The sequence below is a fragment of the Patiria miniata genome, unplaced genomic scaffold (genome assembly GCF_015706575.1).
Source record: "Patiria miniata isolate m_02_andy unplaced genomic scaffold, ASM1570657v1 HiC_scaffold_7, whole genome shotgun sequence".
In the NCBI taxonomy this organism is placed as follows: Eukaryota; Metazoa; Echinodermata; class Asteroidea; order Valvatida; family Asterinidae; genus Patiria; species Patiria miniata.
In genome coordinates this window covers 12,397,473-12,411,380 of record NW_024037074.1, presented here as the reverse complement: position 1 = coordinate 12,411,380, position 13,908 = coordinate 12,397,473, and the positions used below count along the sequence as shown (strand labels likewise).

The following is a 13,908-nucleotide window of genomic DNA, read 5'->3' as shown; positions in this document are numbered from 1 at the left end:
TATACAAAAATAGGCGGAGCCGGGGGGGGGGGGGTTGAACAAAATCATTCCTTTTTCGAAGGCATCATTCTGCCAATTTTGCAACAGAAACAATTAAAAGCAGATGATTAATACAACACTGTACAAAAGATGTATACATTGACACAAATTCGTAATGTACATCTTTTCCTTTTTTTAATGTTTATATAAACAAAATCTTACAACTTTCCTGTGTACATAACGTATCACCATTGTATGTAATGTCTTCCGTCATCCAAGACAAAAAAAGCTCAAATTGGACACAGTTTAAAAACAAAACCCTTTTAACCCCTTTGCCGAGTGTACATTTCATAGAATTTGTCGAAAGTTGTGGATAAGTAAGTGCAGAGTTGAATAATACTTCAGAGTTGAATAAATTCACAAATTGACAAAAAGCTTGATTTCTTTCAATGTTTATATCAATTTTGAAAGCAACCAAATACAAAGATCAAATTTCAACATCAAATTGTCAACTCATTCAACTGTGTCATTATAAACATAACGATTTGTCAAGTTAACTTCAAAAGAATGTTTTATAAAAAAATACAAATTCAGGGAAAATAAACAAATTCAAAATACAATGTACATGTACTTCACAGCTGCAACGACCATAAAATATTTTTGCCTGGAACATAACATTTACAAGATGGAATTAACCGACTACAATTTCCTTTTAATATTTATGTGTACAATTATTTGTTAACCTACGTAGTGCTTTTGGTTTCCTAAGCATTTTGATTTTGGGGATTAACAATGTTAAAATAATCTTTATGGAAACTCTCACCCATTTGATGTAAAAACAGAATTGAAAGAACTACTTGTACGAAAGATCCTATGAATTAAGCAGTTCTCTAAAAAATACATTAATGTCTGAAACTTTCATTTTACGATATCTTTCAAATCGGCATTCTTAAAATTTGTATTACAATCAGAAACAATACTTAATCTTTTTGCATATAACTAAAGCTACCAACCTGTAAGTACATTGTTTCTTTGGAGTTACCATGACAACCACCCACCAATTAGAAAGGCTACACAAGATAAAGTATGAATAATCACTGAAGTTTCAAATTCCACACAAAGCAGGGATATAAATTCACCAAAGATATAGAATAATAATATTCAAACAGTTTAGGACACTATTCATTTCTTTTCCTGAGCACTTCTTGAAATATATAAACTCTGCAAAATATAAACAAAATATAAACAACTTTGACCACTAGTATTAAACACATGTTTCGTCTCCTCTTTCAAGTTCAACATAAAACATAACTCAAGTCTAGGTGGCTTTTAAACTTCATTTTCTCAACTTAGTACTATAAAAGTTGATGCAAAAAAAGTTGTTCGTCAAATTAAATTACAAAATAAAATGGAAGGGGATATTTTCTTTTGGCACAACCTCCATACATACTAATAACAATATTTATTCAAATTTTTTTGTCTTCAAATATTTTCTTAAACTTAAATCAAGCCTTAAGAGTGTTCAACTGAAATTATTTTGCGTGCTCAGATCGGAAGTTTTGTAATGAATAAAAGGGTCTGCTTAAAATCTAACAAGTACCAAGTGGTACAACCCACAGCGGCCGGGTAACGTGAAGACGACTTTCGGCACCGTCCGTGCACCTGGCCGTACCGGTACCTCGCGAGTACAGAAAATGAAAAACAAATGGGGCGTGATCTAATATGCAAAAATATGCAAATTAGACGCATGCACAGCAAAGCTGTAATACTCGAGTTGCATGAATACCATATATGGCCGAGTAAAGTGTCCACCAACCAACACACCCACCCACCAACCAACATACCCAGCCACCCACCAACCAACATAAGTAGCTCAAGCCCACGGCGGTTTCACACCCGCCATGGGAAAATACTCTCACTATGCAACGTATACTAGATACAGCCTGGTTTCCATTGTGGAAGACAATCAGAACAAAAAAGCTGAACTTTGGAAATCTCCTATACTTTTGTACACAGCAAGTGAGGGAAAAAAAAGCTGAAATCAGTTTTAAAGCTGAGATTTCACACCCCTGCTGAATCTTAAGGACAAACATTGTTTAAACTATTTATCGTTCAATAAAAGACTTGACGACAATTTAATCATTCTGCACAATCCATCCTGTCACCATATTTGGCCTAGATATAATTCCTTCACTATTCCGTCACACACCTTCATTGATTGGTCAATGAACAGCCAATCACAATTGACATGAACTTAGTTGACCACGCTATCTCCATCACAAATACAAGTGCTAAATGCTACACAGTAAGTGTTGTGAAACTTGTGATACATGAAATATATAACATTTAACAGCTACGAACACCAACCTATCCAAGTTCATCTGCTCACACAGGACCTGCTCCAACAAAATGAGGCTTAGCTCAGCAATTTCCCCCAAAAAGTGAGATTTTGGCTGTAATACTGAATGAAAACGTTAGAGTATTCCAATGACATATTAGGGTTCCGAATCATCATTTAATTCCGGAAGCCAAAAAAGGGATGAGTAAAGTTTGAAGGGGAAAAAATGAAACAAAGAATGACATGAAAGTTGTGTAAATGCAAGATGTACAATCTAAATCCCAAGCCAGAGTGGAAATCAACTCTGATTTGCTTTGCTGTAAAACACTGTAGTCTGACATAAACCCTCAGTTTGTTGGAGCAGGCTGTTGTTTTTCCTTGGGGGAAACAATTACCTAAGATTAATAATTTATGTGTGGGTGATAATTCTAAACTAGTATAAAGGAGGTTTAAAAACAGTTTGTATTTGCGGTTTTAAGTAATATTTTAGGTAATGATCTGTTGTAACTTTACCAGAAAAATATCTATACAAAAATGTTCAACAATTTCATACAAGTTAATGTCAGCACAATATCCAACTTTATCAGTAAAGTGGAAAACATTCCGGATTCAACATTCCTACATTTGAAAATCTAAATACAAATATACTTTCGTCTAAAGTTCAGAGACGACATTTGGGGGCGTAAAATACAAATCACACATTTGTAAACCAAAACTTGTTCAATAATCCTCTTTTTTCCACACCCGAGGGAATTATTATATTTTTTATATATGGATATGGATATGGTATCGCTACATGACTTGTTTCTTTTTAATGGTGGGGAAATATATCATGGAAGAATGGGGGACCACTAGATGCACCCAATTTAATGAAGCATGAGACTGTTTGCTATCACAGTAATTTTTTTCAATTTCAAAGTAAGCAAAGCTCAACTCTCTTAGCAGAAAATTTTGAGTATCTCAATTGTTAAATATTCTTTCCACCCCTGCACTTGTCCCGAAGTTGGTGTAAAAAACCCTCCAAATACTGTGTAGTTTGAGAGCTAGTACATTGAGTATTTACATAGAAAGACAATGCAATATATATGGGTGTTAACACAGGGGGTTGGAAACCAAACGACAGTACGCCTCAGCGTCTTCTCCAGCTATGGAATACGGAATTGAATATCTACACAAACCTAAAACGGCACAGCCAGGGAAAAGTCTAAGTTAGGGATGACACATATGGATCACACTTTTTCACACTTGGAGGTGGATTGTCAATTTCGGATCATCCGATTTCTCCGTATTGCTACACCTGAAAGTTTCGCTTCTGCAACAGCGATGCTGAAAGAGACACTATAGTATTCGCTCATAGAAGAGTATGTACGCCTGCGCGGCCAGTACCTTGGATTCTTGCACTTCGCTGACGTGCGAATCACTGATGTAGTACCATTTACCTTCCGGCGGCGTGATCTTTCGTTTCGCCGACGACGTAGTTGCTGCGTTGTGGCTGTCGTGCGAGTTTAAGGAAGCAGTTGCCATGGCAGCAGAGCCGGCCCCGCAGTCCTCCCCGTTGACTAAGCCGTTGGTCTTGTTCCACTGCTCGTTTATGCTGTTCAGGTTGCGTGGGATGCGGTGGACGTACTGCCGCAACGGGTCACTAGGCTGTCGGACTTTGACGTAGGCCGTGTAGTGGCCGAAGTGCAACCGCCCGCTGTGTTCAACGATGCCGTAAAGGGCGTACAGAACCTGCTGACTGCTGTCACTGTAAGGCTGGCAAAAGAGACAAATATATTTTTCTTATAGTTTTGACAATATGGCAGGCAAAAGAGACAAAAATAATCCTTACCATTTTTTCACAAAAAAAATGCCAATTAAAAAGAAATAAATACATTATTTTAAGCAACTTGCTGAAGTGTCTTGGTTCAACCCATCACAGCAAACAATTTGACCAAAGGTTAAAAATTAAGCAGGAAAGTAAATGTTATGCCTGTGAACTCAATAAAAATAAGTAAATTTGGAAACTTGAAAAGAACATTGGAAAAAAGTACTTCACAATGCAAAACAGTCACGATCTCAGTACGAAACCAGAAAGATTTCTAAGATCTGTGTTGTCTTTCGTGGTTTAAGTTCCACAAAAATGGAAGACAATGTCAATGGACACTTACTTTACATGAGGTGCTGCAGAAGGGTGCTAGATCAAGGACCAATGGGAAGTTGATGTGACGAGTGATCTTCCGTAACGAGTACCCAACCTGCCAGTTATGAAAAACGAAAAAAAAATCTTTTATCAGTTACACCCAGTAAGTCATCTAACATGATTATAATACTCACTAGACCAAGAGGAATTCTAGGGGGAAAAAAACTGTTTATTAAAAAAAAACCAAAAAAAATCCAAGGACACTTCAAGACTTATGAGATGTGCCCAAAAATATTTCAAAACTGTGCTCTCGTTTTGTCCCCCCCGAAAAAATTTGGCTAAATATTGGAAAGGTACTCAGGAAAAGCCTTCAATATTAGTGAGCTGCATTTAAAAAAAAACATATTGTAGTTTTCCAGACACTAATTGTAATCTTTCAGACAGGCACGACTATATGGAAATTGCGAAACAGATGAGGATAAAGACCACTACAAACGTTTTGCATGTCTCTGGTGACCCCACCAAAAACAATCAGATGTTGAAGTTGAAAGGTCACCTACCTGTTGGAATCGCTTGAGATGAAGTGTTAAGATTGACGGCGGCTGGTGGATAAGGAGCTGCTTGCTGGCGTCGGTGTACACAACCTTCTTTTCCTTGTCCTTATCTGAAATAAAGATTTCCAAAAATCTCGTTTCGAGTATTCTTTTGTTTTTGTTTTCTTTACAATAGTACACAGAACTTCAAAAGGTTTAAAAATCTTAAAAATGTGCAGGAAACGACTGACATTTGTTTTGGATAAAAGTTTTATCGAAGTCGATTTCCTAGCTTTGAGTCTCCCCAGGATATAAGTTCAGAGTGGGAGACATTTTAGACAAAATTAAGGATAGCAGAACTTTTCCGTAAGGGTGGGGAAGATAAAAATGATTACTAGGCTGCGTCCGAACTACTTGGCTTCGGCTAGAAAAACCACACAGGTCCATGGGAGAGGCTGCAGCCACTTCTATAGGCGCGTGTGTAATTTCTAGCCATAGACAAGTAATTCAGACACGGCTTTATATTCCATTTCCAGGATTGTGTACCATTTTTTTTTTAGTGTAGGGAAATTCCTATCATTACATTAAGTGAAGAGAGCACCACCCTAAGGTATACGTAGTGAGGTTGCTGCTGAGGTATTTCACAAACAGGAATGATGTTATGCTTACCAGTGTTTTTGGAACAGTGCTCACAGCCGAACCGGTTGGCTCCCGTCAGCCACTCCGGCACCGTGAACTGACTGAGACAGGACTCCACCGAACACTCCAGCGACTTGCCCTGGTAGCGAGGGGCCAGGGTGGACATGACGCGAGAGCGGGTCGGCGAGGCCGGGGAGAGTGGAGGAGAGAAGTCCTCTTGCTTGGCCAGCCGGACTGCCGGGGTGTAGCCGCAGGCGACGTTGGACTTGTTCGCTTCCGAGACGCTCTCCGTGACCTCAGATTGGTTCTTAGGGTTGGCGGGGACAATGGTGTCTTTAGTACTGCTCGTGCTGTCTCCTGTACTGCTGCCGAGTCCGTTACAAGCTACGCGCTCCGGTTTTGAGGTTTGTTCGTCGGCCAGTTTCGACGTGCTCCCGTGGGAATCAGAGCTGCTTCGGGCCAATTCGGAGACATTCTCGTTGGTGTTCTCCGACGAGGTGGCTGCGAGAGTTGTTTTGCTTGTGGTGGGAAGGTTTTTCGCCGCCGCAGTCTTTTCGTTCAGCGTCACGCCTTTCATGCGGCCGACGAGATTGTCAGTTTCTTCGTCCGTGTCGATTTCCGGCGGGCCCTGGTGGTTCTTAGTCCTTCCTGGATTTGATTCATCTTTTGCTGCCCCACCCGACAATGTTTTGTCTTTGCTAGCCTCCACTCCGGGATTGTTCGCTTTGTTTGAAAGACCGTAGGAGGATCCCGTCGTCCGAACGGTTCTGGTGAAATCCACGCTGCTTTTCCGACCCGGACGATCAAAGAGTGACGTCTCACTGTCGGCATCATTTGAATCTTGGAATGCCTCGTCCTCATCTGATTGGGCGGGAGTTCCCGCTACTCCACCCTGATTGGTTGAATCATTTTGACTGCTCTGAGATTTCCGATGTTTCCGCTGTAAGCAACAGAACAGAAAATCAAGAACGTTCAACACTTCCTTATACATGTATAACATCTCAAGTGTTTTCTTCAGCTTTGAACTTTAATCTTTGACCTTTGTTACTATGGCAACGCATCTCACCTTTGCATCCCGTTTAGCCTTCTCGCGTGCTTTCTGTATCTGGTGCTTGCTCTGTTTGTTCTCGCTGTCCTTTGACCCCGTCGCCTGGGCAGCCGGCGCTGCGACCTCTGAACTCTTTTCCAGGAGTGTCTGTTTTTCAGATGGCCGAGGGGGTGCGGTATTCCTTTTGCCCTATCAACAACAAAAAAATTCAAAATTTTACAATCAGTGAAAAAATTGCACAGAACTTCCAGGCTATTGAGGCTACTGTAACATAACAGTTATGAATTTACATCCTAATTATGTTAAATCTTCTTTTCTTTGTTATCTCTTTCATAACTGTCTGACATGCTTTACATACCTTAGATTCAACAATGGGCAGAGACAGATCAAGGAATGGCTCCAGTACTTCGGATACCTGTCACACAATGAGACATCCCTGTATTTAATCATCCTCAATATTCAACTTTACAATCAAACAAATAATTCAAAGGCATAGCTCAATATCTATGGATAAAGCAATGACAATAATAACAAATATCCTGATGCAGAAATGCAAAATCCAAAACATTCCGAACAAAAGGATGGATAATGCAATTTCACAAATACATGCACAAGGAGTTACAAGGGTAGGAACCTAAACCAGGTTGCCTCAGCGGGATTCGAACCCTGGTCACAACTTTCAAACAATCTATGGGGTTCCCAAAAAGAATTTGTTTGTTTTTTTGTAGAAAGGCATCCCAATCTTGGTGCTTACCACAAGGCATTCGTTACAGTGAACTGAGCTGAGCAGCTGACCGCTAAACACGCTATCCACAAACGTGTGCCTGCAATGCTGGCCGTAGGCTTTGATCTTCTTCTTGGTGGCCTCGTCCAGGTTCTTGACCTTTGACCCCTTGATGTCAAAGTGCGCCAAGATGGCCTCTTGCATCCTCTGTAAACAAAACGACGTTCAATTGGAATACTAAGGAACTTGGGAGTTTAAGTAACCCTTCTTTGCTGTTAAAAATCTTACGATGTGTCTTGCTCTGTGAAATTAGGCTTAAAGGAGACTTACACATTTTTGTTCTTGCCCATCACAAAATTGATTTATTAAACTCAATGCTCTTTGCGACCAGGTGAGCAAAAATTAACATGATACCTTGGGTTGGATTCAAACCCAACACCCACTCCTTACTGGAGCAGACATCTCAACCACCAAATCGCTGCACTTGCTAGGTTGACTTCCCGGTTTCGATCCTTCAATCGCTAATAAACAATTATGTCTTATTGTTGTGTTCCGTACACAATTCTTACCTTGATCTCCTCAGCCCTCATTCCGTCCAGCAGATACCGGAGAAGCTCATGACTGTCCTGCTGCTGGTAACCTTTGAACCGGGAGGCTCTGCAAATGAAGACAGCAACACCAATTAACAGGAGGTCAAGGGTTCAAGTCCCACCTGAGTACATACGTTATCATGTTCAAGATTCTAACTCTGCATCGGTTAATGCTCAAACGACACAGAATGGCTTGTAAGGTGGAAAATTCTCAAAACATCAAAGTTTATGTACTTGATATTTCAAAACCGAATTAGGTTCGATTGACTGAACGATCGTCTTACTTTTGGCAGATCTGGTTGAACAGCCCTCGTGGGTTGATGATGGTGCTCTTGCCCGCCTTGTTCATCTCGTCCAGGAAGCTGATGAGGGACGAGGTCAACGACCCCGGCGCCGGAAGACTGACAGTAACTGGCGCCTGAAAAATAAACAAACACAACTTTGCAAATCTGGCTTATTGTCATCATGGGTTTGATTTCAGTGAGACACTTAGCAGAAAATATTGCTTAGAAAATTATGCGCTAAGCAAAAAGGGGGCGGGAACCAGTTACACGCAATGTACACTGCATGAAATTTTGGCTGGTAACCAGTTTTTGCTGAGCGGATATTTTCTATGCTTAGCAAATTTCTATGTTAAGCAAGCTATTGAGGAAATTGCCAAGCCCCGCCCCTTCCACAGAAGTCCTGCCTTTTCCAAAGAAGTCCCGCCTCCTAATTCAACTCACCACAGGTTCAATGAGTTCCTCCGCCTTCTTGGGCGTTTCAAATGAAAAGTGCATCTGTCCGACGGGGTCGGTGTTGAGTGTGACGGCTAGGTGGGTGTCGTCCGGAACGCTGACCTCCTTCCCGACGGTCCACTTCTCATGCAGCAGTTCCCGGAGGACGTTGGTCTGGGTGATATTCTTGGGAACGAGGAAAAAATTGTTATTCAGAGGCGAGTTTTGTTGCCAACTTGACAGACTTTCACAATTTGAAACTACAATGGTTCATTTTATACAAGCATATGGCAGATCAAAATGTTGAAAAATTTGCAGTTTGCGAGCTTTTGTCAGAAATAACATACCTGCATGACAGCATTGAAGAAGCATGTGTTCCCGAGATTGTTCAGACCCTGTTAAAGACAAACCAACAAAGTCAATATTTTCTCGGCCAAAAAACATTTATTAAAAATTCCCTCACGTTTGAGCTCCGAGAAAGTGTAATAAAATTCATGACTGCTTTTCCTGAATCTGGTTATTTCTGCGAGTTGTTTTCAAAATACTAAAATGTTGTACAAAACAACAACCATTATTTGGTCGCTTGTAGAAACTTCTATACTTGAACTATATGATCAGCTTTAATGCCGGGTCTCATACTGGGTGCAAATTTGTGACATCTCCGCAAGTATTCGCACTACAAATTTGCAACAGTTGAACACATTTCAACTCTGGCGAAATTCACAGCGAATGTTTTCTGACATCAAATTCACTTCATATCTAGACTCACATGAAGAAGGAACCAGCCTTTACTCTGAAAGTTTCAGTCTATTAAAAAAAATTGCTTGAATATCCGACCCACCTTAACTCGTGTTATTCCGTCCGATTTAATGCTGTTGGTGCTTCCAACACTGCTGACCGATGGGACTTTGACTGGGGTGGACTCACTGTCAGAGTCTTTAGATTTCTTCTTTATGACTGAAAGGAAGTGGGTATTGTTGAGAATTTAATAACTTGGTAAAAATATGTGAATGTTGTAATCTTACTGCTGTAAGTTTTTTTTCAGACAAGAGTCGCCCACATTTATAGCAAACCGAACATTTTGAGCTATCTAACTTTCTACCAGAAGATATTTTCAGAGAATGTTTTTATACTTAGGGGAAAGCGGGTAAGTTGTCAAAAAGAGAAAATTTTATGAGATTGGAATTGTCATGGGATAAATTATAAACTTATAGTCTTACCGGGCAGTTTAGGAGCCCCCATTTCTTTACGGATCCACTCCACGCATTCCAGCAGCTTACGACTGTCGTCCGGGTAGACGCTCTCGTCGCACTTGTAACACCAGACGGCCATGTTGTCCAGGCAGAGCGACAAGGTGTGGCTGGTACTCCGCGGGGTCTCGTAGTGCTTGAGCGCATGCTGGTGCTGGGAACCGCGCCCGCAGCCCTATGATGGGAAACAGAGGTATGAGAATTTAGATAGAGGCCAAATCAGTTGTAAATCTTTATTTCTCTAAATATTGAAATGGTAACTGACTAAGTACATCATAATAATTTTAACAGTTGGACAAAGAAATTGACTGGAGCGGGTTTGAACCCGCGACCTCTAAATTATCTTTACGGATCTGGAGGACGCAGGTTAAAAAAAACTAAAACAAAAAAACCTCCAGTGAATTTCTTTGTTCAACTTCAAAATTATAAGTTAGATTATATACAACAGCTTAGAAAGAATTTTCAGATTCTTTTATTCAATTGAATGCTATTTTATTTTAACTCTTTCTTTTCTTGTAATAAAACCAAGGATTCTTCAAAAGTGCACTGGTTTTTAGCTTGGAAACGCACAAAACAAATCTACAGGGAATCGGATAGGGACTGAAAACCCAATCCATATGCTGGCCTAGGTTCGATTCGAACATGGGCCACGGACAAAGTCAATTTGTGAGTCTCACCTGGTTACCGCAGACGAGACACAGCCAGGTGGTGTTGCCAGGATGATCCACGCTGTCATCGCTGGAGGCTGCTGACTGCTTGTCTGCTGCTCCTTTGTCATTCACACATGACTTGGGGGGAAAAAAAGGAAAAGAAGAGTGATCTAGTTAAGGACTATGCATAAGCACGCTGTAAATGGTGGGAAATGAGAGAGCATTGACACTGAGGGACCAATGAGTTCCATTTGCAAACGGGTCATTCTATAAATTTGGAGTCCACATTTTTTCCTGTCCCTGTTACAACTGACATGTATGATTTTATAATTCTAGATGCACTTCTTAAAGGGAAAATACAACATCTGCAACCATCAAAAAATAAAACTACCATATCATTTTGAAATACCTTGCTGGACTGTGAATGACAGTGTAAAGCATCCTGTAAAATCATGGCACCTGGTATACTGTCATTTTCAAGAAAAGTGGTATTTTTGTATCAATTTCCAACGCTGGTCGGCCGACCAGCGTTGGAAAAACTGGCCTTTTTTTCAAATACTGGCCCCAATTGACCATCGCACTTGTTTGCAATTGATTACACACCTATGAATGGGTACAAGCCAGCTAGACTGGTTCCCTGACCTTACAATTCCCCAATGTATGTAAACTGCTCTGTTTCTTCTTAATATGGAGTCAGGGAACCAGACTACAAAAAAATGATTGTTTTTCTTGGTTTTTATAGCATTTTCAAACCCAAAACCTCAAAAAAGTCAGTGTAACTATATTTGCTATATATTTCCAACCCCCCAATTCCATCCATTTCTGAAAATTACAGCAAAAGCAAATGATGTATATTCCCTTTAATGCAGTCGTCCTCCATGAGTGCACATGAATAGCAAACTACCTACCCAACAAATACAAAATCTTTTGAAGTCATTCTTCATAGAAACTTGAATGGCAAATTACAAAGTACCAAGGTAACAGGGACAGGAAAAAGGTCACACTTTGGAACCAAGATTTATGGAATGACCCGAATGCACACTCGTCGAAATGGGTTTCAAAATGGTAAACAGTGAGAAGTGCTTGCAGCTAGTCCTTCATATGTTCTTGTAAATCGACCTCTATCGTTCATGTATATGTTCCATCAGTCATATTAGTCATATTTTTGGATGGACTGAAGATGTCGTTACATCTTAAGGGACGGGAACAGTCAGAATATTTATTGTCAACTCACCAAGCACTGCCCAAGCTTGGAGAATCCACCAGCTTGCTTGAGACCCTTCTTGACCCCCGATAAATTGACAGCTTTCTCGATGTGAGCACAGGTCTTTCCTGGAAGAAAAAAAGGAAAGAATTTTAATAAGTTGTTCTTTCACACAAAATTGAATGTTTTTTTTTAACATGCCCTTTACCGACGTATTTATAAAAACTGTGTACTCAGTGTTGTCCCAGGGTTTGCGAGAAAATGTCACAAGGTCCCTCGGGTGGGACTCGAACCCACAACCTCCTGCTTACTAGTGCAGACGTCTTTCACAACTTGACCACCGTGCTTGCAGGGGTTGGCTGGCCAGTTTGTGTCTAATGTAGCAGTGGGTTCCGCAGCCAACAAACAAATGTTTGAATGTTTTTGCAATGTCATTTTATAGGTCATCGTTTTGAAATGAGAGAATCAGTGAAAAGGTCAATCAGTCCAACAGTCAAATTCAATGTTTGTAAGCAGCAGAACTAAGGAAATGTAAAAAAAAAAAAAAAAGTTTGCAATATCTTTTTCTTAACCAGTTCACAACAGATGACGTGTATACACACAAAGGTTTTGCGGTATTCGGTCAATGTCAAAATAATCCCGGCGCGAACTGATTAAAGAAATTGCCCATCCATTTCGTCTCAAACCAGCACCCACCTTTTAAGATATCCTCGTCGGATGTGTTATGGTAGTCGTTTTGCTTGGTCTTATTGCGTTTCTTGCCCATCTCAGCTGAAGTGGGGTGCTCTTTCACACGCATTGAAAAATCTTACGATCTTTGAACCTCACATTAGAAGATAACTAAAATAAAATGCACAAAAATGAGAACAAAATACTAATAATTCTAATCTCTAGTAAAAAGTATTCAGTTTAACTTAAGCTCGAAGCCAAAGTTTTACACAACATAACTGAATCATTTTACAAGGGCAGTGCCGGTGGATGTTTGACTGTGAACCGGTGTCCCTGATTACTTTTGTTGTTGAAACAGCACTGAATATGTGCAGTGAGTGTTTTTGGGGACATTTTTACTGTGACGAATGCTGCACATTTGCAGAGGCATACCAGCTCATGAACAAACAAAAATGTGGGACCGGTTCACCGAAAAATAAACACTTTGTTTTACAAGTGTGGACAGCTGGTGGACAATTATTAAATATTCTGACTACTGAAATGCTAATTGGTAATTAGCTGTGGGTATTATATTTGTGAAATAATTTCATGTATCCTCGATCATCCATATTCTGCACAGCTGACAGCGCTATGCAATGCGCGCGCATTGTTAAACGCAAATTAAAAGTGATCTGCGCCAGCAAGTGCATAGAAATAGGATCGCGTAGGTTAAAGGGTCTGATGATAAACAGTCAGTCAATTTACAAATGTGGCAACATGTCGTGAATGGAAAATAATGAATTAATGAAATAAGTAATTAATATTTAAAAATATAATTTCCAATTTTTACACAACACATAACCTCTGTCATGTCTGTGATGACAGTACAATGCTAACTAAACCATGTAATATTGTTGGGTAAAATCAAAAACAGAGTAAGAAATAAGAAACTTTCAATTTATTTTTGTTCAAAAATAGACGGCTGCTCAAAACTCCATGCAATTGCAAATACATTGCGAAATCATGACAGTGCGCGGCGTGCTGTTCATTTTGGCCTCCAAAAACACTTAGAATAACTTTGAACCGATCTAAACCACATTCACAAAGAACAGTTACTTAATTAGTTTTAATGTGACGAGAGTGTCAATGCAAAACCTTAAGCAAAATAGCAAAATTTACCTGTTATTTTTCACACTCGTGTCGTTTTACTGCTCAGTTCCGACATCTAATGCAAGTCGAGTCACCGCCTCGAACCTTACAGGATTTGTCCTGCAAAACATCGAGCCGGTACCAGACTTTTCGCCGCTCCCCATCGCACATCGTGTTTTACCGTTTTTCCGTTCCTCGTATTTTATTTAATAGGGCGCCCTCTGTTGAAGCCTCCGGCAATAATTTTGCACTCAATTTAAAGCATAAATTTATATTTATACATAAAATGACCGAAAAATCGTTGCTTGTGACTGGTTG

At 40.0% G+C, this 13,908-nt stretch overlaps 1 protein-coding gene across 1 annotated transcript; it reads right to left on the bottom strand.

The window, feature by feature from the left end:
* Window positions 1–152: 152 nt before the first annotated feature.
* On the bottom strand, window positions 153–13,780 carry LOC119745260 (ubiquitin carboxyl-terminal hydrolase 16-like). The gene is made up of 17 exons (XM_038221494.1): window positions 13,621–13,780; window positions 12,490–12,633; window positions 11,824–11,921; window positions 10,617–10,727; window positions 9,910–10,114; window positions 9,531–9,646; window positions 9,037–9,084; window positions 8,699–8,875; window positions 8,258–8,391; window positions 7,953–8,040; window positions 7,414–7,590; window positions 7,018–7,074; window positions 6,678–6,848; window positions 5,642–6,551; window positions 5,000–5,103; window positions 4,468–4,554; window positions 153–4,072 (listed from the first exon to the last, which is right to left on the bottom strand). The coding sequence occupies exons 2-17, from the start codon at window positions 12,590–12,592 to the stop codon at window positions 3,656–3,658; spliced, it is 3,003 nt and encodes a 1,000-aa protein (XP_038077422.1). The 5' UTR covers window positions 12,593–12,633; window positions 13,621–13,780; the 3' UTR covers window positions 153–3,655.
* Window positions 13,781–13,908: the final 128 nt, after the last annotated feature.